Raw genomic sequence first — 26,794 nt, 5'->3', positions numbered from 1 at the left:
AAAATTGATCTTGAATTGACAATTTGCTTCAAAGTTTTCGGAGTTGAGAACCTCCATGAAGTGAGGGAACAGCCAGCAAGCGCCTGCCCCGGCCTCTAGCTCGTCGCTCGGCCAGTCTTGCTCAGACACCTCGCTGTGAGCTGGAGGTCTCTCAGACCGCTCTCGTAAATAAGAGGCTTTTATTCGGTTCGTTTGTTTAAATATCACAACACATGTCCATCATAAGATTAACGGGAACCTGTGGTTAACTGTCTTTTCGGAGTTAAACTCCACAAGCGTGTCCTGCGGCTCACTGGCAAAGACCGTTGCAGTACTTGTGTCACTCCCTTACCCCTTCTACCAGTCCCTATGGCCACTTGGCCAGTGGGAATGCAAACGGAAAAAAAGATTTTGGGGGAGAGTAGTTCTTAGAACTGCTTAGAAGTGTACTTTTTCTCTAAAAAGTACAAGTACTATCCGGTCGGAAAGCACCTATTGTGAAGATCCAGGACTTTTGGAGAAATTTGAACATCAACAACTTCTGTCTCTAAAGCCCCTCCCCCCACAAGGGAGAATGAATGCGTGTGCATGAGCAGTGATTGACACACAGTTAGACACCTCCCCTGGCCCTGATTGGTGCATCTGAACAGGTGGATTTTTGCAAATCGCACTACAGGCTGTAGGTGGTACCAGAGGAGCTGGATTGTAGTTCAACTCGAACATAGGGTCAGTTTCAGCAAATATGACAAAGTTAATTTTATAAGTCTTACCTACTGCACCTTTAAGTAGGTACAGTAAAAGAGAGCACCAAAATCAATTACATATATGATGTTTTACTGCAAAGCTTTTAGCATTATTACATTGTCAAACAGCGTTAATGCTGTGTGTGTGGACTGCTGTGTCAGAACAACCTCTGTTATGTGCACTTCAACAAGTAAGCAAGCAGTCCGTTTAAAATATTTCTGACCGAATTCTTTCTTAATCTGTCGGGCTTTCAAGGTAAACTGTTGCAACTCTTTTCTCTTGAGAAATCTTCACCGGATCTTCCAAGCTGTGAGATTGAAGCTCTTGCTCTGAGGCCTCAGCATGGCTGCCCTGTACGTCCATCTGGAAGGTGACGGACTTTTCTGATGGCCCCAGTTTTACGTCTTTCTCTGTGATTTCAAACACTCCTTCGTCAGTGAGGCCTTCAAACTCTTCACCATACGCAGTATCCTCTTCTTTGGTGACTCTGAAGCTTTGGTGACCCCCTCCTGCCTCACCCTGGAAGGCTTTCTCCAGCCCTAGGTTAGATGATCTGAGAGATGCCATGATCTGCTCTTCTGATAGTTCATCTCCTGCCTCCAGCAGCCCAGAGTCTTCCAGACTTTGAGAGACGCTCATCTCTGCAACTATAGTCATAGTGCCGTTGTCACTTGTATGTTGCATTTTTTTGACATTGACAGCCATATTCTGTGAACCTTCACTACCCATTTTTGTGAGGAAAGCCAACTCCCCCCTCAGTGGACCTGACACTGAGCTTTGTAGCTTCTCTAGAGCTCCCTTCAGCTGCTCTTTGGGCTCCAAAGAGTCCTCTCTCAGGAACTCCAGCATTGACTCCTGCACTATAGGGGAGACCCGAACCTCTTCTTCAATGATGCACTCTGGGAAACTCTCCTTTACAAACGAGTGATCCCCTGACATAAACTTGCATTCGTCGCTTTCCTCTACAATCACTCTTTTCGAGAGAAGACCTTCATCTTGATAATACCGCTCATCTGACAGGTCATCTACGATACCATAATGGCCATATGAGGTGATGCCACTACCCTCCTCAGGTTCAGAAAGATTATCATCTGGAGTGGAGACAAAATACTCATCAGGCTCTTGGTCATGGGAGAAATATGAAGATTCACTCTCTCTCGAAACCTCTTGAACTCGTACAGATCCACCCTTGCGATGATCTGTATCTGTCATGGAGGTTTTCATGGCATCAATGTCACTCTTCTGAACTTGAGCGCCGTCAGGGCCATTTTCTAGCTCCTCAATTTGGAAATAAGTTGAGGAGGGCTCATAAAAACTAGATCTGGACATCTGCTCAACCTCAAGTTCCTCATCACTGTAAGACTCCACCGGTTCCTCAATGATTTCCACGTTGACAGACTTATTTTCAAAGTTCTCGCTTCCTTGCAGGCCACTTAGAAGGGTCTTGATCATGCTTCCTGTTGCTGTGTCCTCGATGTCTTGCAGTGACACCTTCTTAACCCCTTGACTCAGTAGTTCATCCAGTGCAGAGTCCTCTGAAAAATCCAGCTCTTCCTCCACTTTGGACTCCAACACAATCTGTGTCTTAGTCGTTCCATCCTCCTGCTCAGTTTTCTCCACATGATACCTTATCTTCGATTCTCCCGAGGAGCAAACCTTAGCTCCCAAACCTGCTGGTCTCATCACTTTCTCAATGATATCCTCTACAGACACAGATTCTAACATCTTATTCTCACATGGGGCCAATGTGTGCTCTGTTTTCTCTTGTTCTTTGAACTCCTCTCCATAAACATTATCATTCTCTTTTTCATCTGACACTTGCTTTTTGCTTTTGGTCTCAGTTTTCCTGCTCAGGCTCATCATTGGTGGTGACACCACTCTCACTGATCCAGTCTCCGTAGTGGAGGACTCGATGGGACTGACTTGGTTCTCTACCTGAGAGACTGGTTTGATTTTCACAGTTTTGTCCTCTGCTGCTGTTTTCTGTACAGGTTGTCTTATTTGGTATTCACTCTGGCCTGTTTGTTTAGCTTTGGTGGTGGTGGTAGCAGGGGCAGAGGTGGCAGCCTGAGCTTTGGAGAATGAGATCATGTCCCTTCTGGATGCAGGACTCTGATGCCGAGCTCTGCCTGCAACTGAAATAGGAATGATCCTAGAGGGACTTATGGACCCAGAGGGAGGCACAGGGGATCTTCTCAGGTTTGAAGTCAGCGGCGTGTACCTGATATCCATATGTTTTCTGGTGGTTAGGGTGGAAGCTCTTGGAGTGTAGGGCTGGGCAGGCAACCTTATATCTGAGGCAGAGAATTAATAAGCATGAATATTTAAGTAGATACTTAAAGGAATAGTTCGACATTTTGGTAAATAAGCTTATTCGCTTTCTTTGCAAGGGATGAAAAGATCGATACCACTCACATGTGTATGAGTGGTATCGATCTTCTCATCTAACTCTCGGCAAGAAGGCGAATAAGCATATTTGCCAAAATGTCAAACTATTTAATTCAAACTAGTTTTACAATGTCTAGTGATCAACATGTAACAGCAGTTCAGTCAGGAACACTCTCGTCATAGATTTAACCATTTATCGCAACAAATGGAAATACAGTTATGCTTTATAATGTTCCCTGGACCAGCCAAGCAGCATGCTAAGCTGAAACGGGGAGCACCATGCAGAAACCACCCTGGGTAAAACAAAAGAGTGAGCCAAAAGAAAGACATTGAAAACGATTTTAAACTTTGAGTCATGTTAGGACTCTGAACAAAGAAGGTGGAGGCAAAAGGTTGCCAGCCGCAGCAGTGAGTGAAGCAGCGTCAGTGTAGCAGGGACCAGTGAGGAGGGAGTCATATTTAAAAGGACTGCCTTAATGTGAGAATTGGTGTGTGTCTGATAAGAATGACAATTCAATCAGTGGGCGTGTGACTTCCGTGCCCTGCATGAATTAACGCTAAGCTTAATTAAATAATTTCAAACACAGTACCTATTATTCTTTCTCTTTGATGTTGAGTTCCCCTCCTGTGAGTATCTTCCAGATCCACTCTCTCACCTTCCAGGAGAGCCCTGAACAAACAGGAGACAAAATATATTTGAGACAAGGACAATAAGTCATTATAAATCACTGGTTATCCTCCTATTTCAACATAATTATTTTGACCATATATAGAAAAAAAAGAGCAAAGACAAATACCTCACAAGACGGTGAACATTATTCAGCTCTGCCATCTCAACCCTCTCGAACTAAACGCAACAGGCTTACAAGATGGTTAGACCCAGAACCTGGCCATATAGGGTGGTAATAATCAAAACGTAACAAGCCAGTGTGATGTAATAAAGACCTTGTAATATTTAGCTTAAGCAGCTCACCTTTCCTTGGCCATGCGTCAACAAATCTACAACAGCAACCCAACGTGCCTCAAAAAGAAACAACCTCTCCGGAGACTTCCTTCCCAAAGACTGACCTAAAAATAAAAGTTACCACGCAGGGCGGTCCACGCTTCCCTACGAATCTCAAAGCAAAAGCTGACTCGTGACACACAATAACACATGCCGCTGCCACGTCTCTGGGAAAACATTCTGTCTATTCCAAAAATGAATAACAAACCAGAGGTTCGAGCAGATCATGTGCCATATAGAGACATAGTGGAGTAGATAGTCTTCTAAAGAACTTCCTGGGAATTGGCTTAATACAATTTTAGTATCCCTCAAAAACTTCAAGTGTTGAAGACTGTAAAGATGTCCTGGGATATGAGGTAAGAGGTTATGATGTTTCGAGGATAGCTGAAAAGAAAACTGGATATTGTACCTTCAAACATGAGAATACAGTATGTTTATTAAGTGCTTTATGAATAACTTTGAGTAAAAATAGTCTGTTAGAATGTGACCCTGTGTAAAGACTAGACATTCCATGTTATTATTACAGGATATGAAAGCTTCAGGCAGTGGGGTGGGGGGGGGGAGAATATCACTGAAAAGAGAGGATGTACCTTTTAAAATTTTAGCCAACTACTAGCTGTATTATTATATATACTCATACTTATATTTCATCACCAGTTTGAAATAACCTACACAAAAAGTGTAGAAAATTAATGTTTTTTCTGTCTCTACTGAAGACATTTGGACATGCCACAGTAGGAGTAAACAGGACTAAATAATTTAATGAAAGAATTAAAAGAGGGTTGAATTCCATTTAGCTGTTTCCGTTTCAGGATCCTGTCACACTGCCATGGCTTACTGGGACACTTGAGTGGAATGCAGCCTAGTAACACCTGTGCTTTTCGTACTATGACAGGTCAAAATGTCTCCTGTGAAAAGGTCTATTTTACTCAAAGAAAAGAAAATCTGTTTTGATTGGACAGCTGACAAAATAAATAATATAAATAAATAAGCTCATCACCTGTATGCAGCCACCTCATTGCCCAGATTCATCTTAACCTGGAGAAGGTGCTGATGCTCTCGTATCTTATCTGCAATAGCATCAGCCATCATATTCCTATCGTGCTCCAGCTTCTGAATAATCATCTGGAGAGGAAAAAAGCAACAACAACAAAAACAAGTTTTCACTTTGCGCAGTTTAATTTGAAAAGTATTCAATATGTCCATTGGGTATTATATTTATTTTTTGTTTATCCCTGCAATTTAACTGAACATACTGTAATAATTCTTGTTAACCACCCAAGTGTGTGACCACATTTTATTTCACTGCAGCCTTTAGTGTTGTTTACTTTGCAAATCTGTGTTTTTTTTTTCCTGTTTTGAATCCCCACCCCTTATTTTTGTTGACTTCTAATGCAGAAAGATAGCCAACTGGCTGAACACTTGTCGAAATCAAGTCTGATCCCACTAACAGACTGCAATCTTGTGGACCACTTAATCCTGACCCTGACTGCTTCTGTCATTTGTGCATGAGCCTGTTCCAATAACTAATCTGACGTCCTTCGACAGATGTCATGCTCACTTCTAAATGTTACTGTAACTGTGAGAAATGTGTTATTGTGAACATCCCTACACATCCCTACTGTGAACATCCCTACAGTGTAGTCATTAGTAATTGACTGACCTGCTTCGGGCTCCATCTTTAGGAGGCTAATAAGGATTTGTCAGTCTGACAGCTAATTGGTTTAAGTGGCTGGTGTAATCTAGCAGCTATAAAGTACTGGAGAGGTAGAATGTATTTTAGCTACTCAAGCTATTCAATCCTTTAACACTGAGGTCAAATGTTGCACGCAAGAACCTGTGCTTTTGACAGTTAAGGGAACACAAACATGTCAGGCACCACTTTGTGATCATAATGTCATTATGTAGGCTTATTGGGGGTGGGGAGAGTTACATTAATTTCAGAACCAACATCTATTGTATGTGTATGCTTTTATGACAGGGTCATATACATTCCTGTTAGAAATGTCAGCCTAGATTGTGATGAAGGTATAATAATCATTTAGTTTAATCATTTGTAGCAGCCTCTGACAGCTGCATCAGTGCCTTTTAAGTAGAGTGGGTGTGGCAGGGACAAGAGGGAGTAGCCTCCCCCCTCTCTCATGGCTTATAGTGTGATGAAGGGGATATTTTTCTGCCTGTATATTTTGAAAATTGTATCATATTTACAATATGTATTTTGGGACTTCTTAAATAAAAATACATCTCCTTATATCTGGCTTCCCTTCAGTCTTTCTGAAATATATATCTGGGCTGTCCTACTCTTGTTGGCCTAATGGACTTTTCCTCACCTGATATTCACTGAATTCCACCCGATATGTCTCCTGCATCTGCATCAGTTGTTCTTCAAGGCGGAATTGAATCTGGCCTTGTTTTTCCGCGTCTGCGCGTAATTTGTCCAACTCTGAGGCATACATCAGCTTCTCCCTCTGCAGATCACTCAACCTCGCCTGGTCCGCTTTAATCGACTGCTCCATCTCTTCCACCTTCAGCTGGTACATTTCAAAGGTCTCAATCCATCCTTCGGACAGACCGCGGGCATACTCTTGCACCTCTTCCATGGTGGCCGCCGGAGGCCCGCGATAAGTTTGCGTGATGATGGGTACCATCCGGGACTCCACCTGGCGCCGTAGATGCTCCTTTTCTCGTCTGTGCGCATCATCTAAGCGTTTACACTCGTTCTCTAGTTGAAATAAACGCTGTTGGAGTTCACCGTTGGTCTTCTGAGCGTGGTGAAGCTCCTTCTCGTAGCTCTTTAGCTCGCCACTGATGTCCCTGCACACCCCCGTCTGCTCGCTGCACAGAGACTGGACCATCTGCAACTCCCGCCATAGCTTCTCCCTCTCCATCTCCGCCTGGGACTTTTCAAACGACAGCTGCTCCACCATTCTCCTCAGATCCCGTATCTCACCCATGTACTTCGGCTCCCATTCCGCCGTCTTCGCTTGTCTGAGTTTATTTATTTCAGTAATAAGATGCGCATTTTCCTGCTCCAGCTGCTTGGTTCTGGAAAGATACTGGACAAGTCTGCCGTTGAGCTCCTGCAGCTGGTGTTTCTCGCTTTCAAAAGTTCTCTTGAAAGGCAACATAGTGGCATCTAATTAGAAAAAGTGAGTTTAAAAAATGTACTGTCTGTATATTAGCTATACTCTAGGAGACAGGGTGTCCCGGTGTTATTTGCGTGTGTGCGTCTGTTGGCACGACTGGGATGTAATTTGCGATCAGTGCCCTTTTGACAAGTGCAGCAGGAGGAGGGCGGCTCCTGCCTGACAGGATCGCCCCAAGCGCGTCCCTGGCAGATGTGATGCTGCGTTTAAGTGCTGTCTGAAATATTATCCCCTTAATCTCACAGTGAAAACAACTGAGACCCTTAATTAAAAACTAAAGCTAGATGCTGAACATGCAGTAAAATGAATTTTAAAATGAGGAGAAATTAAATTATACGAATTAAATTAAAACGATGGGTTGACATGATTGTCTTGTAGGCTAGTCTATAGTTGCTATGTTTATTGAAATGTCATATAAATATATAATATAATAAAATATTGTTTTGTATCTAGTTTTGCCTCTTTTATTCATATTTTGTTTTGAAACTGCATTTTGTTACATTGTAAAAAAAAAATATATATATATTTTTAAATTATTATAATAATAATAATTAAATATAGCCTATTAAGTATTATTATTAGCCTATTAAGTATAAAGTAAATATGTTTTTTTTTAAATGGCGTGAAAACGAAACGTGTAGTCTTATTATCAGGCTAATTAAATGTGTGGCTTGTTTTAGACCTTTTTAGACCTGTAAATTGGATGTCAGAATTTCCCGGAGGCACCTGAATGAATCACTTCCACATGGGCTTTTCATCTTTTATTTGCCGGGGAACAGCTCCTCCAAGCGGACAAAAGGTGAGCTGCGGGAGCTAAAATAACCCTTGTTTTTCAGTGTCCTGATATGAAAGTGCGTAACAACTATCCTTCCTACTGACTGTGTCAACCTGACTGCGTTATGAATGGAGGCGAAGTCGTGGTGGTTACAGGTAAAGTAGATAGTGTTTGCTCATACACAAACTTCAAACTTTCATTCGTTCATTTACATTTGTAATCCCGTCTATTAGGCTTTGGACCTTTTCGTCAGTTCTTAGTGAACCCCAGCTGGAAAGCAGCCCAGGTAATGTCGGAAAAAGAAATATTGGTCAGTGTTACATGCCTATTGTGAGACATAAAGACTTAAACATGTGTCTAATATTTTTTTATTGAAGGGCTTGAAGTTGGTCGGATTTGGAGAGCGGACTGATATTTTCATCACGGAGGTGCCAGTGAGTTATGTTAAAACTCAGCAAATCATTGCTGAGATTTGGCAAACTCTTCACCCGAAGGTAAAAATATAGTCTTTACAAGTCAAGACCAGGGCCAGAGCCATTTGATTTGTAGAAATAGAGTTAGGAAGTCTCTCTCACCCAGGAAAATGTCAGCATATACCAAAAATAGTGTCAAACTATATTTGGATAAAAAATAAATAATATATATATTTTATATATAATTTTCCATTATCTTTATTTCCCTTTATTTATTTATATCCCTTTTCCCCCTATTAGCCTAAAACCAGTCTCATTTGGATATAATTCGTCCAAAACAATTCAAACTTGAATTTGAATTCAATTCAAACCATAAATACCCACCACCTGTTAGTTTTTATTTGTAGAGTGTAAGCGGTTGCAAAAAAAAACCCTTCACAGGAAAACTACAGAGGTCATGCCTCAGTATCCTGAATGGTAGTTTCAGCCCTGGTGGATATAATGAACGCTGAAACACATAATTAAATGCTGATTATGGTATTAGAAGGTGAATATCTCCCTTTACTCTGTGTTTGTTTGTGTGTGTCTCAGTTTGCTGTACATCTGGGCGTAGCCAGAGGTTCCAGTGTCGTCTTTTTGGAGCAAACAGGAAAGAACAGTGGATACAAAGACAAAGATGTGTGTGGCTTCTGTCCTGAAAGTCAATGCTGTGTGGAAGGAGGACCAGAGAAACTGGACTCAGTCGTTAACATGAGGGCTGTCGCGAAAGAGTTCAAACAAGCAGGGATGGATGTCATTTATTCAAGAGATGCTGGCAGGTAGGCATCTGTTCCTGCCATGTTGATAACAGACACTCCACAGTATGATATAATGCTTTCTGTCCTCCTCAGGTACCTGTGTGATTTTGCGTATTACTTCTCACTGTATCACGGTCAGAGGAGAGCAGCCCTCATCCATGTACCATCATTTGGCAGCCTGACCTCAGCTGACAGACTGGTACCTCTGCTGCAGAGCCTCATTCACACTATACTGGACCAGCTGGAGGACCCTTCAGAAACTGCATGAGGAGATGACGACAGAGGACTTCTCCAAGCCAGCTGTCACAGCGAGGTAGATCTTCTAATGAAGACATTTCACAAGACACAAAGAGATCACTGGTGACGCTGTGGATTAGAAAGTGTGGCCTCGGAGGGAATTAAATAGAGCAAAAAGTAGAAGTTCTCATTCATTTATTATTCAAAATTTCAGGGGAAAAAAAAGAAAATACAAGAAATATTCAGATACACATTTGGAGATGGCATGTCAAAAATACACCATCTCAGTTATAGGTGTGAAAAAACTTTGAGGCCTCAGATACAGAGCTTGAAAAAACAAAACAATCTAGTGAAAGTTTTTGATTATTTCTTTCCACCAATCAGGTAATGAACAGAGATTTTGTGAAAGTATTCTTATAAAACAACAGCAGTAAACCAAGGCCCCCTCAGAAGGTATAGGAATGCAAATCATAAAAACAGAGGCATGATAATGATAAACCTCAAACTTATTATTGCAGTTTGAATGCACTGACGCATCCTCCATAAACCTGAGGTTTGCATGAAGAACATTCAGAAGAAAGAAAATGATAAAGATGACTAAGTTGAATGTTTTTTTTTTTAGTTACTGTATGTTTACGCTGAAATCTGGTTATGCAAAAAAGCAACTAGTGTGAAGCTGTAAACGTAGGCCTATGATCTTTTCTAATCATGTTGTTTACTCTTTACCATGACTACCCGTAATCTACGCAATATCCCTGTCCTATACATGTCCACGTGTTTATTTAAATGCTGTAGTTGTGACAGGTTTGTGATCTAATGATAACTAGTAATTCACCTCACAACAGGTCAATGTAATGTCTACTCCCAAAACTGAAAAGTTTGTATCTTATTATTACATGCATCCAAACAGAAAAAAACAAATGCACAGATATGTAAAGTAACTACACAAGCTGTTTGCTTGTCAGTGGTGATTTCTGTACCGATGTGACATTCAGCAGCAAGCAGACTGTTTTTCAACCAAAAACAATCGTTCACTCTTTGATTCTCTTATATTCTGCACAGAGAAAATGCTTAAGATGAAAATTGAGCACCCAGATTTCACATTAGAAGTTACCCAGTGGCCTATTCATAATCCCATTTATTTTTTATTGCTTTTGGGTATTCATTTCAAAGTGAATTTTCAAATAGTTGTACGCATCCAGCTCAGAAGCCCTTGCACTGAGACAGCACTCTCCAAGTAGCCGCTGTGAGTAGAAGAACGGAAGTTTTTCTGAGAGGATCCACTGAGGTGACAGTTTTAACCAGCAGCATTAGTGTATGTAGCAGTACAAATAGGCCAGAAAAAGTCGTATTGAGTTTACTTCCAAATGATCGAAAAGACAGAAAAAGGTGAAAATTAGCTATCACTAGGCCTAGAACGTAATGGCAATCAGCAGGTAGACTTGGACAGAGGAAGTGATGGCGTTCACGTAAACACTCCGTTTACGGGGTAAAACAAACAAAGCCAACATTGACTGACAAGTGATTGTGAATGGCATCTGGATTTTTGGGTTGTGCTGTAACATTGCAGCATTACAGGCTACAGGTAAACAGCAAATGTAATTTTTCTTGGAGGTCAATAAAACATTTTTTTTTTCCCTTTTTAAATATTCCCCAGGATAACTGTTCAGACGTCTATATAAATGCATTTTAGATGAGAAAATGAAGGTTTAGTCTTTTGAGGATTTAAGGTTGTGATAATATGTTGGGAGTCAGTGGAGATGGGATATCTGGTGTTGATGTTGAGCCCCGGTCTCTGGTCTTGACCTTAGACTTCTACTGCACCTGCTCTAAGTCTCGCTACACTGTATCCAGTCAAATTGAAGTGTAGGTTGACATAATTATCTAATATTTTCTCAACTAAATATCTGACAACAATTTAAACCGATTCTGCAGAGAACAAAAGCACACTGTCCTGAAGTCCTCTCCTTTGTATTACCAGAGGTATAAACTTACTTTTCTATCAGTCATTGGGCTGTACTTACAACACAGATATTCCATCTCCTTTGTGAGGTTTATCTAGATCCCTGTGGGTTTTATCCAGATGAGGTTTCTATACAAATTGATGAGAGAGTAAGATGTACTTGTTTTCCATACGCATACATATATTTCAAAAGAGTGAGGTAGATATATACTTGAAGGAAAGAAAACAAAGTCCCCCCAGTCATGACACCAAAGAAAATACATAGAAAAAAAATCCAACTTTATACTGAATCATGGGGCATGTATACAGTGATTTAAACTGATGTCACAAAAGGAAAATAAAAAAATAAATAAATAACACTCCTACAGAAAAAATAAAATAAAAAATACTTCAAAGAGAGAGAGAGAGAGGGGGGGGGGGGGGGGGGGAAATCACCAGGCAACATTTCCAAAAGATGAGGAGAAATCCTTCAAACACTTTCACTATTCAGCCTCCATTTTAAGACCTTTTTCCATTCATAACATTGAAATGTGTTCCCTTCCCTGGACTTTAACCCATCCTTTATTTGGTTTTCAGAAGCAGTGATTATGAAGACAAACAGTCAGAGCTGTTCTCACTTTGAAGAAGTAACATTTGCAGAAGTGGCGTTAAATTGTGCGTGAGTGTTGAAGAAATAAAAAAAAAAGAGAGAAGAAAAAAAAAATCTGATTTTGAATGGTTTACAAGACAACCCAATTAGCCCTATAGATTCAAGAAGAGGCAAGCAATGGATGGGTTAAAATACCAGATCTGGTATAAAGTAAATATCTCATACACAGACTTCAAAAGGATGGGGGGGGGGAGACAGGTACAGTATGTTGTAGAGGTCAGTGAGGGACCAGTGGGGAGGAGAGACGGCGCTACTGGACTCAATAAAACATGATGGGGGAGGAAAGGGGGAGGTACAAGCTGACACAAGTAGAGGACAATCATGAGAATGTGCGGAGAAAGCAAAGCCTTTACTTTGACCTGAGATTGAGTTGCACCTAGAGGGCAATGCTAGGTGCAGTGCTAGACAACAAGTACAAAAAGGGTGCAGAAAGTACACACTCACACATCGATCTAAGGTGTCCATTCCAAATAATATTAATAATAATAATAATAATAATAATAATAATAATAATATTATAGACATCCACGAAACAAATACAGGAGGAAAGATTTCATAAAAAATAAAAGGCAATGAACAAAATATAGTGTTACAGAAATCCTTTTGGGGTAACAGAAAAAAAATATTTTCATATCTAAATCATTTTTTTAAGCAGAGTTTGAAGATATAAGAAATGGACTGTAGTGGAGACCATAAAATATCAAACCTGAAGAATTCTTTATATATATATATATATACACACATATACACATATATATATACACATACATGTACATATACACATATATATATATATATATATATACACACATATACACATATATATATATATATATATATACACACATATATATATATATATATATATATATATATATATATATATATATATATATATATATATATATATATATATACATATATATATATATACATATATATATATATATACATATATATATATATATATATATATATATATATATATATATATATATATATATATATATATATATATATATATATATATATATATATATACATATACACACACACACATACAGTGGGGAGAACAAGTATTTGATACACTGCCGATTTTGCAGGTTTTCCTACTTACAAAGCATGTAGAGGTCTGTAATTTTTATCATAGGTACTCTTCAACTGTGAGAGACGGAATCTAAAACAAAAATCCAGAAAATCACATTGTATAATATTAAAATAATTAATTTGCATTTTATTGCATGACATAAGTATTTGATCACCTACCAACCAGTAAGAATTCCGGCTGAATTCTGTTAGTTTTTCTTTAAGAAGCCCTCCTGTTCTCCACTCATTACCTGTATTAACTGCACCTGTTTGAACTCGATACCTGTATAAAAGACACCTGTCCACACACTCAATCAAACAGACTCCAACCTCTCCACAATGGCCAAGAGCAGAGAGCTGTGTAAGGACATCAGGGATAAAATTGTAGACCTGCACAAGGCTGGGATGGGCTACAGGACAATAGACGAGCAGCTTGGTGAGAAGGCAACAACTGTTGGCGCAATTATTAGAAAATGAAAGAAGTTCAAGATGACGGTCAATCTCCCTCGGTCTGGGGCACCATGCAAGATCTCACCTCATGGGGCATCAATGATCATGAGGAAGGTGAGGGATCAGTCCATAACTACACGGCAAGACCTGGTCAATGACCTGAAGAGAGCTGGGACCACAGTCTCAAAGAAAACCATTAGTAACACACTACGCCGTCATGGATTAAAATCCTGCAGCGCATGCAAGGTCCCCCTGCTCAAGCCAACGCATGTCCAGGCCCGTCTGAAGTTTGCCAATGACCATCTGGATGATCCAGAGGACGAATGGGAGAAGGTCATGTGGTCTGATGAGACAAAAATAGAGCTTTTTGGTCTAAACTCCACTCGCCGTGTTTGGAGGAAGAAGGATGAGTACAACCCCAAGAACACCATCCCAACCGTGAAGCATGGAGGTGGGAACATCATTCTTTGGGGATGCTTTTCTGCAAAGGGGACATGACAACTGCACAGTATTGAGGGGAGGATGGATGGGCCATGTATCGTGAGATCTTGGCCAACAACTGGCCTTCCCTCAGTAAGAGCATTGAAGATGGGTCGTGGCTGGGTCTTCCAGCATGACAACGACCCAAAACACACAGCCAGCGCAACTAAGGAGTGGCTCCGTAAGAAGCATCTCAAGGTCCTGGAGTGGCCTAGCCAGTCTCCAGACCTGAACCCAATAGAAAATCTTTGGAGGGAGCTGAAAGTCCGTATTGCCCAGCGACAGCCCCGAAACCTGAAGGATCTGGAGAAGGTCTGTATGGAGGAGTGGGCCAAAATCCCTGCTGCAGTGTGTGCAAACCTGGTCAAGAACTACAGGAAACGTATGATCTCTGTAATTGCAAACAAAGGTTTCTGTACCAAATATGAAGTTCTGCTTTTCTGATGTATCAAATACTTATGTCATGCAATAAAATGCAAAGTAATTACTTAAAAATCATACAATGTGATTTTCTGGATTTTTGTTTTAGATTCCGTCACTCACAGTTGAAGAGTACCTATGATAAAAATTACAGACTTCTACATGCTTTGTAAGTGGGAAAACCTGCTAAAGTGTATCAAATACCTGTTCTCCCCACTGTATATTTTATATATATATATAAATATATATATATATATATATCCATCCAACATCCAAAAGAGAAAAAGAATAAAATAGCAGCTTTGTTCTGTACAGACATAGAGGCAAACATTTTGAACCGTAAAAAGGTTTAAAAAAGTGACAAAACCAATGATGTGTATAAAATCGATCCTGCAGTCTGAAATACAACTGTAAGAACTTTATATGTGTTTGAAATGTAGAGAAACTAATGACTATTATAAAAGAGACCTGCTGTGATTTAAAAGTTGTCTCTAGGCTACTAAAATCCCATCCAACGCCTTCTCGTTTTCTGTCACAGGTCTTACACTCTGTCTGTCTGTTGTGGTTTATTTGGTGCCATTTAATTTGAACAGCAGTATCAGAGAGAACGATTTTCACCTCCCACATGAAATGCACACTTTATTTGGATTTATGAAAGGGGAGGCAGAGTCGTATCCCTAGATTGTGAAGTTCAGTTATTTGCTGTGTGAGACTTATGATTTTGTTTCTTTATTTAAACAAAGAAAGACTGAGGCTGTGATTCAGAGTTGGCTGACTCAGTGTGTACGTTCCCCAGATGTACAAGTGATGAAGGGGAACGTTTTTATTAGTCTGTTTAGTTAGATCTGAATGGACTTGAAATGGAACATTTTGGTAAGGCAAACAGCATGCTGGCTTTTCAAATGTGATTATATGAAAAGACAGGGCTGCAATGAATGATTATTTTCATTTTCAATTAATCTGCCAATTGCTTGTAAAACAAACCCCAAACATATCCAGTTTACTATCACTTAAGACAACAAGCAGCAAATCCTCACACGGATGTTAGGAACTGGAGAACCAATTCAATTTGGGCTTCTTCTTTTTTTTTTATTATTACTTTAATCGACTACCAAATTAGTTGCAGATTATGATTCAACTTAATGAAAATATGACATTTCAAAGTTATTTTGATAAAGTCTTTGTTTGGGTTTGATAATCATCTTAAAATTAATTATTACCGCTATTATGTCAATTCATATGAAAAACATTAACTTTAAATTTGATTAAAGCCCCAATGCAGACTCTGAAAACTTTTTCCTGCAGGTGTGAATGCAGCTATTCTCAACAGTAACACTGTAATGTCCTGTGATAAAAACACACACACACACAGTACTAAAGATAAGCATGACGTCTGAACCAAAACCACCAAACAATGTTGGTATTGTTCCCTAGACAGACTTATCTTAACTCTGAATCACAGCCTTAAACAAGAAGGGAGACCTGTATGAAACTGAAGAAAAAGCTTGATTTGGCAATAGTTTGGCAGATACACAATAGGCCTTCCTCTTCCATTTTGACCCGCTGCTGACGGGATCATAGAAATATCAACAGGGAAATGAAACAATGATCTTAGTCCAAACATTCTAATTGAGGAATCCTCACATGACATGAGTGAGTCTGCTCATGCAAACAAAGTCATTTTGATGGAAAGTCATTTAGAAATGGGGCTATGCCACACAGAGAGGATCATGTGTTTTGTATAAATACACACTCCGATATCCACAACATCCTCTCTGAAATCATCAGGAAAAAGTGCTCTTCTGTTGGATTTGCTGGCAGATATGCTAAAAAAAAGTTTTTTCTTAAAGTTCATGTCTAGATCTGTAAGTCAAGATGCGTGCCTGTATTGTTTTCCTTCTCCAAGGACTTATGTAACAACAACTGAAATACAGGCAGCACACGAAGGAGTTCCCCAGAGTCTGAGCCACCAAACTCCATATTCTTTTAGGGTTTCTGTACTGTTTGTAGGTTTTTAGACTTTATGTTTGACCTTTAGGGAGTGGAGAGACAATCTACTAGCACACAGTAGAAGAAAGTAATTTCTTACCTCATCCATCCCTCCTTAAGAGATGGAGGAAAGGTTTGTATTACCCTGTGTTAGAGAAGGAGGAGGGGCTAGTCTGATATCAGCAGGCCGACGACTGGGGCAGTGGTAACGCCCGTTCGTTCTTTCTGCCCCCATTCATGTGTGCATAGGGTTGTATCTCGTCAAAGTTGGGCCGGAGTACCACCACAGGCCCGTTGGCCGAAACATGTCCTGAGTGCTTGTCCAAGGCTTGGCCTGGAGACGCTGAGGCAACTGGGCCCGGGGAGGAGGGAGACACAAGTCCCAGTAACGGAGTACTCGGACCTTGCATGGGGGATAACTGCTGGGTAGAAGGAGGCGGCGTGCCTCCTGTACACCCCGACGAGGGGGCGGCGGCAGTAGCAGAGGGCTGCCTGGTGGATGCAGGGTCCAGTGGAATGTTCTCCATGTTTTCTACCTCCATGTCCAGCTCCTCGGTGTCCGGCGGCTTGTTCTCCTCGCTGTAGAAGAAGCTCACTTCCCTGAAGGGAGGATCCAGTTCTTCATTGATGCTGCTGATGATCTCCAGGAAAGACGGACGCATCTTGGGATTATACTGCCAGCACATCCTCATCAGCTCAAACCTGCAAGTGACGTGAGGTAAAAAGGGTTAGTAATGCACAGTAGATTTTTTTTTTTTTTGTCATTAAAAGCATAGGTTCCGTTTTTTTTTTTAGGTCTAATTCAATATTCACATATGCATTTGTACTATAAATGTTGTACTTAAAAGATAATTTTGTAAGACAACAAGGTAATTTGACTTGGACTTGCTGAAGCCTCATATAAGTTTAGGCTGAACAAAAAGAGAACTATGGATTTTGTGTAATTGTGTCACTTCAGAGCCAGGAGGACATGATGAATGATTACAGCAGCGGACAACTCTTTCAATGTACACATGGGCATGTGAGTAGTAATGTGTATTTGAAAAGATGTGAACCTATCCTTTATTTAGAGTGGGAAGACTTTGCGTTTCTCACCAGCAGGTGGCAGGAGACACCGAAGTTAAAGCCAATGTCAATACTCCCTGTCACTAAGGTTCACTATATTGATCTTGAAAAAACTATCCCAATATACTGTACTAAGATGCTCTGATTACTGTTTTTCTGTTGTCTTTTTGGAAATTCATTCTGTGCCTTTCATAACATTAAAATGGACACAAAATAAAATAAGTGTTATATTCAGATAAACAGGCCCAGCTTTTTGTCTTTCACATTTTGTTTGTATTCCTATATTAGTTGGTGTGAATGTTAGGTACTGTATGTACCTTTAGCCTGAAGGCAACAGCTCATACACACTAAAAAGGATGTGTGAAATCACTCATACCTGCCCTTATCTCTTGAGCCTGCTGATTAATTTCATACAGGTTTGTTGTCGACAGGTGCTCTTAGTGAACATGCCAGTTCAAATGAGATATTTAAATTTGGATACGTTTTATTTATTGCTACATTACAACACATACTGTACAGTAAGATCAGTAATGTAGTATGTACTCAGCAGCACAGCAAATCATACGTAAGGTTACTGTGCCAAGCCAGCAGCCGAGCTTTGGGAATGTCAAAACAACATCATAAAAAGGGAGAATTATTACAGTTTTGTGTGGTGCTTCAACACACACCACAACTTCAATTATACACTAACAAGCTAAGAATACTCTCGAAGGCCCGCTGACATAAACACCTCAGTCATCTCTCCTCAGCTCTTGCTGTTCCCTCGCTCTTGTTTTCTTTCTCTTCCAGTGGTCTCTGCAGTCTACAACAGCCTCTGCAGCTGGGTGCCTGCTCCTCTCTGTACAGAGGAATTATGGGTAAAACTTTTCCAAAGCACCCGCCTTGCTTTATACTCTAAAGCAGCAGGAGGGACGGCTCTTGCTTGTTTTTCAGCAGTGCAGCAAGTGTCTTAAAGTTGACTTTCAAATGTCAAAACCAAGGCAGCCGAGACCTCCCATGAAAAGACGTATAATGCTTGAAGCCGGGCCGGCGCGCGAGGGTAACCTGTCTGCGTAATCCTGCCTGCTGAAAACTCTTCCCCCACCATCTGTTGCTGCGCACGAAGCTTGTTGATGCAAATTTAGAAAACAAAATCCTGACTTCTTGTCGGCATCCTGCCAATCATGGCACAGCCAGACACATGCTATTGGCATTAAGCTAAATGAACTTATATTTGACCTGTCACCAGTGACGTTAGCAACATGTGCAAGCTCACAGTGGTGCATGAGCTGTATATGTACTTGTTCTTCAGCTGGCATGAAAGAGCTCCTCAAAGTCAAACAACATCACTTCTTATTTGTATATTGCTACCAGTTTTTTCTTTACCTGTTCATGCACTTTTGGTACATACAGTATTACTGACTGAGCTTTAAAGGTGCTGTAGGTAGGATTGTGAAGATCCAGCACTTAGCCAAAAAAGTTGAACATCGACAACTTCTCAGTCCCTCCCCCCTTTCCGCTAAAGCCCAAAACGGTCTCCTAAGCCCTCACAAGGAAGAATGAATGTGTGTGCATGAGCAGTGATTGACACGCAGTTAGACACACCCCCCCCTGGCCCTGATTGGTGCATCTGAACAGGGAGCTGTGGATTTTTGCAAATCGCACTACAGGCTGTAGGTGGTACCAGAGGAGCCGGATTTGTTTTTTAATTACCTGCTTCATGTAGTTCAACTCGAACATAGGGTCAGTTTCAGCAAATTTGACAGAAAGTTAGTTTTAAGTCTTACCTACTGCACCTTTAACTTGTAAGCAACCTTGGTGACCAACATGGCTGCCTCAGTTCTGTGCGCAGTCAGGCTTTTATAAAATAATCTGCACCAGTCTAGACATGGCCAAAACTTCAGCAGACTAAATAAAATGGACAAAAAGAACCTTGAAACACTCAGATAAAATCAGAAACAGACACACTTTAAGGCCAAGTGTGAGTGCAGAACAGTCTACAAACATCTATGGTAAATGTTTAATGAACCTGAACGGGAATCTCTTCCAACAGAATTGCAAAACTTAACACAATAATGCAATATCCCCAGTGTGGTGAAACCTTGATGTATAATAGCACTGTGGGTGATACTGCACATTCCACAATAAATGATGTTGTTTAATATAATTGTGGAGTCTGCGTTTCGTTTTTCGCCCAACCCTGCGAGAGAGAATGCACTTTTGTCTATAGGAAACTCAAGACAGAAACATGGGAAATCCAATCAGTGACCCAGAGCTACCTGACCATGGGAAAGACAGAACAAGGAGGAGACATCCAAGGCTCTCCAAATATGACTCATCCCTCTGTCTGTTATCCTGCTTTCTCTTCTTGCATCTTTCTATTCAGCTTTTGTATGGACTTCTGGCTTCATCTCACTTCAGCAGTCTTCTGGAAATCTCCATTAAGTCACTGCACTAGAGGCGACCAGGGGCAAAAGGCCTAACTTCCCCGTATGTTGCTCACAGACAAAGAGGCTAACCCTCCACCACCACCACCACCTCTGTAACACAATCCACACACTCCTGTAATCAGGACACAACAGTCAGGCTGCCATAGAAACGAGAGGTTTGTGTCTGCACAACACTCGGCCCTCTTTGTTTCTACTCTCGCACTCTCTCTCTAAGGTGAGGTCAGCCATTGAGAGTGGGAGGGGAGAGAGCAGAATGCCTTCTTATTGAGGTCAGAGTGGGACAGGAGAGGTACATATATGCAGCACTGCATGCTGACAAGCAGACTGTGCTGTGATTTCTCTTCTCTTCCAGCAGGGGTAATTCATTAATGAGTTATAAATGAATTATGTCCATTGTTGGCGGCAGGAATGAGGGACATCTTTCACACACGGGTCATGGCATCCCTTCTATGGGCCGAGGCTGACGGGTGAGGAGGCTTCTCACTGCCAGCTGACCACAGGGGCCATGTCGTCAACGGACCACATTTAACCTGTGACGTTAATGTCAGGCCTCATCTTGGCCTTACCTAAGCATGCACCACACCACATGATATCCTACACACTTCAAACCACAACTTAAAATAGATGTTGGGCCAAATATGAATGAGACAGAAGGTTGTGCGAGGCAGCAGAGGATAAAAAAAAACAATATATCCTTCAAGGGTGTTGTAACATAACATGAAAGGCCTAAAAGGTTTGAATATTACGGTTACTGATCACAGATAGGAGGAGGCTTACAGCATGTCAGGGCAGTTGTCAGGTTTGTCCAAGAGTCCTCCCTCCATGACAAAGCGCAGTACTTGTTCATTGGACATGCCCTGGTAAGGCTGTTCTGCTAAGGTGGCGATTTCCCACAGCACGACACCAAATGACCTGCAGTGAGAAAAGAGACAGCAATCTTGTTAAAATGATTTACATTTTTGCCTCTTATCTGATGCTGATCAGCGCTGCATACATTTAGTGAAATCGCAGAAAAAGTTTAAGGCTGCAGCAGTTTTTTTGTTTTATTACTTCTAAATAAATCCTTCTTATTTGAAAGACCAGACTAGTATTTTTTAATTAGAATGTGTCTATTACAGCGCATTTATTTGCTTTACAAAAAATCTGCTTATTTGCCATTACAGTGAATATGTTTGTTTTTATAATGTTTGTTGTAAATTCTACATTATAGTTGTGTGGTAATGCAACTTTAAGTGAAAACGTATGCGTTATTTGCAGTTAATTAACTAATGAAAAGCAAAACACAAGCAGACTATGTGCTGAAGCAAGCAAACAAACCACTGGTATGAACCTTTAAAGCTGCACTATAATAGTTTTATATTGTCATTGGGATCAAACTGATTTTGTATTGTTAGGTGACGCTCGTAGTGACAAACCCCACAAAGAATCACCCGCCTGCAGTGCCCCACAATTCTCAACTTTGCAAGGTGATATTGTGTCAGTGTTGTGTTTACTGTTAGCTCCGCTGCCCCAAAGTCTCCAAAGAAACTATTGATTCAGCTTCAAGACACCTCTTATGTAAACAGTATTCTAAACTTGTGTTAAATTGAAATGTATTAATACATGTACTGTATGTTTAATGTTCAGCTTGGTGTAGATTTCTGCCCCTAAGTGGCCAAAAATGCTGCTTTTAAATTACTGCAACTTGAAAGCCCTACATTATCTAGAGTATAAGTAACCTGTTATCTAACGTGTAATGGTCAGAGCAAGAGTAACCTGACAACATTCACTGATCAGAGGATGTTGGAGAACAATATGAGAGAAGCAGCATCTAAATCATGTTAAACCTAAAACCTGGAAGCCAGAGTACTACAAGTAATGTAAGCTGTGTAACAGTGTACCAGTCAGTGAATTACAATGATGTCATTACTGCAGCACCAGCCTCAGTTAAAGTATGAACAGTACAGTAAACATCACCTCAGTTTAACCTCAAGCTGCCTTGCACTGAGATTACTATAGAACTATTCATTAAGAAACTTCTTAACTTGACTAACAAAGACCACATTTTTTTGTTCAGTCTTGCTGGTCATAATTTCACAACTGGCATAAGTTCAGAGAATACTTTCAACAGTCTTTTAAACAGCCTTATAACAACACTGCATTTAAGTGGCTGACAGACAAAGCCACATTCAGACAGCTTTTCTCGATCAACAAAATAAAAGTCACCTACTCGTGGATTCCTAAGGAGCCCATAATGGGTTTGTCTTATGCTAAACTTCATCTCTACAACATCAAAGAGGTAAGAAAGAGAACGCAAATGTGGAGGTGGGTTTGTGCTGGCACTGCAACCTCTCATTTGAGAACATCTGGAGCAGTTTAAGCCCACACTTAGGGACTGACCCGTGGGACATTTGAGTTGGGAAACAAAAACTTGCAAGGAAGCTGGTAAACACTTGTATTTCTCTACAACAATATCGCTCCAGATAGAAAAATGTGGCCAAACTCTAAACTGAGATTTTACTGCGGGCTGGCATAAAAAAGGTGTCAGTAAAAAAATAAAAATAAAGATGTATCTTGTTCTAAACTCCTCCGTCATGGAGAGAGGAATTTCCAGAGAGCCAGCTGGAAACCAAAAGATTGTGATGGTTTTGGAAGTACTAGCTGTCATAGCATACACAGTGAGGATGGAGGACAGGAAATGCATGTTCGAACTGTTAAGTACAGAATGTTGGCCTTGAAGTGATATATGTATATGTTTTTATAGTACAGCATGAAATATTTTAGCGTATCCACTGTGGATACGCTAAAATATGTAGACATTTCTGGAATACTTTGCAAGCCCCCTGGATTAGGGCAGATTTATACATGCACTATGCAGGCTTGTGAGTGTGTGTAAGAGTGTAAAAAGTGATGTAAGAAGTAAGAAGTGGTGTGTTCTCATACCAGACATCAGACGTTGTAGTGAACACGCCATCTTTCAGCGACTCTGGAGACATCCAGCGGACAGGCAGCAGGCCCTTTCCTCCTTTTCGGTAGTAATCTGTCTCATATATATCTCTGGTCATGCCAAAATCTGAAGAAAAAAATGAAAACAGAGGTTGGGTAAGCCACTAAATATCACTCATTCTGTGTGGGAGAGGAAGCTCCTGAGAGCTCATCCATTCCTTCACCTCCTCCCTCTGGCCATTTACATTAAGACTCCACTGCCTCAGGCACTCACTGAAATCCAAACACTTATTTTCGAGGCCGGTAGAGTGGGTTTAGCATTGAGCAACCAGGGGAGGCTGAAGGCATCATATTAACTTGACTTACCTCCAATCTTCACAGTGAAGTCCTCAGCTACCATGCAGTTCCTGGCAGCCAGATCTCTGTGGACAAATTTGTTGGCATTTAGGTACGACATGCCGTCGGCGATTTCCCCTGCCATCTGGATCATCTTTTTGAGCGGGGGTAGGACCTGGCTGTTGCCATTCTGTGGACAAGGCAAGAGAGTAAAGAGCATGACAAAAACACTGTTCAGTCAGCCACAATGCTGGACACTGGTTACAGTTCAGCATTACAAAGCAAGGGATGGATGCTATGTGTGGAAACGTGCACATGGGTGTTGGAGAAAGAAAAAAGGGGGACAGCATTTATGTATGTGTTCACACATTAGTGTGTATGTGACAATTCTCATTTTCTATTAGAGAGAGACAGCATCTGTGTGAGTGTGTGTGTGTGTGTGTGTGTGTGTGTGTGTGTGTGTGTGTGTGTGTGTGTGTGTGTGTGTGTGTGTGTGTGAGGAAAAGCTGCTTACTTCTTTGCGCAGAGAGCGCAGGTAGCTCTTGAGATCTCCACGGGTCATCAGCTCCATAATCACCAAGGTAGGCTGTCCCTGCGATACCACGCCCAGCAGCCGCACCTACACCAATCACAATACAGCACAGATTAGATATGATAAGTCAAAAGTCTCAAATCCATACTACACCTTAAATCTAAGCAAAATATGGGAATATGTAGTGTGTTCGTACGGGAAATGATAAAGTATACTCAAAACAGTCAGTAATCATACTAAAACATTTTTAAGTGTGGTGTTGATGGACATGATTCTCCCACAATGCAATGCACAAAGGAAATGTAGTAGCTGCTCACAACTGGGACATATATTTAACAGATGGTAGTGAAACAGCTCCAGGAATACCTCAGAAAACTAAAAATGACTATACAGCAATACATACAACTGTAACAGCAGCTTTCCAAAGGGAAAATCTTTGACACATTCGTTTAACGTAGTTAATGAGGCTGTGATCACGCTGATGAGAGAATCTATACAATCTCCAGGAGGCTAAACCCTGCCGCAGGTTGGAGCTGCCTGAGTAAAGACAAGCACAGTGTACTCCGTGCTTGTGACATGCTGTCACCTTTCTCTCTCCGTCTATGCAGATTAATTAGGAAATGATGATAATTCTGAGCACTTTCTTGCAACTGGGTCCAGTACAACAATATGCTGGTTTATATTAAGCCATATTGTGATGGTTTATCTGCATTTATTCCACTCAGTTGCCTAATTGTAACCATTTTAGGCTGTGTCCCTCTTACCACATGGTGACAGTTAAACTCCTTCATGACAGAGGCTTCGTTCAAGAACTCAATGCGCTCCCTCATGCTGGCCGACTCATTGACCGTCTTGATGGCCACTCGTGTCTCGGGTTCATCTTTCACCACTCCCTTGGCGATGCCTTCGTACACCATGCCGAAGGAGCCCTGGCCTAGCTCCTTGTGCATTGTGATCTTCTCCCTGGCCACCTCCCACTCATCTGGGACGTACACTGGCACAACACAAATAGCAGGTCAACACATACTCACAGCGAAACATAACTGTGAAATAATTGACAAGATATTGCATATTCTTACTCTCAGCAGCACTGAAATACTCGGGGTTAACAGACGCATAAAGGACTCCATTCCCCAATCTGTCGCTGTTCCTGTTGAAACGACGACAGCTAAGTTAGTCAGTAGGCAGCTCTGATTGTGGATGGGATGTGTAATTCTCTATAAGAACTCTACTCTTTACCACAGGAGAATGTTAATGAAAACAACACCTATTAACTCTAATTAACATTACACTGGTCATTAAGTTTCATTAGCAGAGCAAGGTAGAACAACATTATCAAGAGACGTTGTCTGGCAATGTGGAAAACATGTTCATGAAGACACTTACCTCTTTTTGTTCACAAAGTAGAGAATTGTGGTGAGGCTGGCGATGAAAAGTGTCACAATGATGGGAATTATGATGACCAAGTAGAACGCAACACCATCGCCTCCTGCTAGACAGAACAGGGAAATAAAAGTGGTCAGCACTGACTAAAGGTGTCGTTTCTTATCTACTTTAAATCCATCAACAGCTGTTTTCAATACACAGTATTTAATGTGTGAGGATAGTTGCATTACGCATGGGCGGAGGCACGTAGAAGGACACGCTCTCTGTCCAGGAGCCGTTCCCCGCTAGGGAAGTGGCGCGCACGCGAGCAGAGTAATTCCCTGAGCCCAGGTTGGTCAGCCGAGCTCCTCTGTGCTCCCGGTACTGCTGCCGCGACACACACTCGTGTTTCTCAGGCTAAAAGAAAACAAACACATGGTGGTTACTGTTTAAAAGACAGTGATCAATCAGGGTCAGGTAAGTAGTGTAAAACAGTGTACTGTGCATTCTGTTTTTAAAAAAACAATGTTTGAGCCAGTATGAGGACTATGAGATCTATCACTTTTTAAGTCTCGCTCTGCTGAAAAATGTGTTTTGCCTGTTGTTACTTCACTTGGATTTGTGAGCTTTTCTGTGCAGAATGTTGTATGCGCACAGATTGACACTAGAAGGCCATTTTCATATTCATCTGATGAAGGCGGAAAGTATCTTTGTGCTCATGTGCTGTGATCTTTTGTATTCTGATACTTCTTAAAAACATGTCTGAGGAGATCTTTAGTTATACCCAGCCTGACTCACCTCAGTCCCCAGACCGAACTTGATCTCATACATCAGGATGAGTCCGTTTGGCATTGCGGGTTCTGGCCAGTGCAGCATCACACAACCTTCAACTTGCTCACTCCTCTCAGAGATCACCTTTCCAGGGATGTCATCTGCTTTGACTGGCAAACAGACACAATTACAAAACATTACAACAAGCATGTGTCTACAATGCACTGTAAGAGAAGATGTTACAGCATACTGTGATGTGTTGTATCCAGGCCCCTTTCTAACCTGCAGGTTTGGTCCTGGAGAAGACGAAGGCTCCAGCGCTGCAGCGCCCCACCTCCTCGTTGCATGCATGGATGTCAATGCGGTAGACAGTGAAGGGCCGCAGGTTGGGGATCTCTAAATATTCTGCTGTGCTCTTATCATCTGAGAAGGGGTACTCCTTGATAGGAGGAATGCCATCTGTACTGTTATCCCCCGGGCCAAGGGTGGTGTTTCCCCTACCAACACCCTCATGCAGCAGTGTGTTGTTAGCCACACCAAAAACATCTCTACGACGACGATCTGGAGGTCTGAAAAACAGAGAATACAACAGCGGTAAGAAAGTAGATTTAAGTATAGTGAGCACTGTTATTATAATAAAAGACGAAAAGGTATACAGTATGTCCTGGAAATCCTATCGTAACAAAGAATTGTAGGTTTATAACCCCCAAAAGCATTTTACACAAAGCGGAAGCATCTCACTGAACCGGGTGGAGTGCGTGTGCGTGTGCGTGTGCGTGTGTGTGTGTGTGTGTGTGTGTGTGTGTGTGTGTGCTATGTGTCCAGACGCTGCATACTACTCCCTGTGGAGCT

At 41.2% G+C, this 26,794-nt stretch overlaps 3 protein-coding genes across 6 annotated transcripts in view; 1 reads left to right on the top strand and 2 right to left on the bottom strand.

Annotated features, from left to right (window-relative positions):
- Positions 1–680: 680 nt before the first annotated feature.
- Positions 681–7,380, bottom strand: synm (synemin, intermediate filament protein). Its single transcript, XM_078256910.1, has 4 exons — positions 6,445–7,380; positions 5,115–5,239; positions 3,702–3,781; positions 681–3,017 (listed from the first exon to the last, which is right to left on the bottom strand). Exons 1-4 carry the CDS (start codon positions 7,240–7,242, stop codon positions 958–960), a joined length of 3,063 nt encoding a protein of 1,020 aa, XP_078113036.1. The 5' UTR covers positions 7,243–7,380; the 3' UTR covers positions 681–957.
- Positions 7,381–8,081: 701 nt separating this feature from the next.
- pgpep1l (pyroglutamyl-peptidase I like) lies at positions 8,082–16,863 on the top strand. 3 transcript variants are annotated; one of them, XM_078256909.1, is made up of 6 exons: positions 8,082–8,190; positions 8,269–8,321; positions 8,413–8,529; positions 9,040–9,266; positions 9,339–9,558; positions 16,769–16,863. In XM_078256909.1, exons 1-5 carry the CDS (start codon positions 8,160–8,162, stop codon positions 9,511–9,513), a joined length of 603 nt encoding a protein of 200 aa, XP_078113035.1. In that variant the 5' UTR covers positions 8,082–8,159; the 3' UTR covers positions 9,514–9,558; positions 16,769–16,863. The 3 variants fall into 3 exon arrangements, with proteins under 3 accessions (XP_078113035.1, XP_078113034.1, XP_078113033.1); XM_078256908.1 differs by lacking the exon at positions 16,769–16,863 and adding an exon at positions 12,022–12,212; XM_078256907.1 differs by lacking the exon at positions 16,769–16,863 and having other exon boundaries at positions 9,339–12,212.
- igf1ra (insulin-like growth factor 1a receptor) overlaps positions 13,147–26,794 on the bottom strand; it is a 74,487-nt gene continuing 60,839 nt past the window's right edge. The window contains exons 11-21 of one of the 2 annotated variants that reach the window (XM_078256904.1): positions 26,225–26,511; positions 25,970–26,112; positions 25,423–25,588; positions 25,193–25,298; positions 24,886–24,956; positions 24,571–24,800; positions 23,789–23,893; positions 23,305–23,464; positions 22,936–23,065; positions 20,791–20,925; positions 13,147–17,221 (exon numbers count right to left, since the gene is read on the bottom strand). In XM_078256904.1, the coding sequence (XP_078113030.1) occupies positions 16,699–17,221; positions 20,791–20,925; positions 22,936–23,065; positions 23,305–23,464; positions 23,789–23,893; positions 24,571–24,800; positions 24,886–24,956; positions 25,193–25,298; positions 25,423–25,588; positions 25,970–26,112; positions 26,225–26,511 (2,056 nt within the window). In that variant the 3' untranslated portion in view covers positions 13,147–16,698. The remainder of the gene's footprint in view (positions 17,222–20,790; positions 20,926–22,935; positions 23,066–23,304; positions 23,465–23,788; positions 23,894–24,570; positions 24,801–24,885; positions 24,957–25,192; positions 25,299–25,422; positions 25,589–25,969; positions 26,113–26,224; positions 26,512–26,794) is intronic. The other variant, XM_078256905.1, reaches the window with a different exon arrangement.

The sequence above is a fragment of the Sander vitreus genome, chromosome 8, assembly GCF_031162955.1.
Source record: "Sander vitreus isolate 19-12246 chromosome 8, sanVit1, whole genome shotgun sequence".
Lineage (NCBI taxonomy): Eukaryota > Metazoa > Chordata > Actinopteri > Perciformes > Percidae > Sander > Sander vitreus.
This window is presented reverse-complemented; position numbering and strand designations above follow the sequence as displayed.

What these genes read in the sequence shown, in the direction of transcription:
- synm (XM_078256910.1), bottom strand. Translation starts at nt 7,242, where the DNA reads ATGTTGCCTTTCAAGAGAACTTTTGAAAGCGAGAAACACCAGCTGCAG. An exon ending in TGGAATTCAGTGAATATCAG is followed by an intron (nt 5,240 to 6,444) that starts GTGAGGAAAAGT and finishes TTTCCTCTCCAG; the next exon opens with ATGATTATTCAGAAGCTGGA. An exon ending in AATGAGGTGGCTGCATACAG is followed by an intron (nt 3,782 to 5,114) that starts GTGATGAGCTTA and finishes CTGTTTGTTCAG; the next exon opens with GGCTCTCCTGGAAGGTGAGA.
- pgpep1l (XM_078256909.1), top strand. Translation starts at nt 8,160, where the DNA reads ATGAATGGAGGCGAAGTCGTGGTGGTTACAG. An exon ending in CGAAGTCGTGGTGGTTACAG is followed by an intron (nt 8,191 to 8,268) that starts GTAAAGTAGATA and finishes CCCGTCTATTAG; the next exon opens with GCTTTGGACCTTTTCGTCAG. An exon ending in CCAGCTGGAAAGCAGCCCAG is followed by an intron (nt 8,322 to 8,412) that starts GTAATGTCGGAA and finishes TTTTTATTGAAG; the next exon opens with GGCTTGAAGTTGGTCGGATT.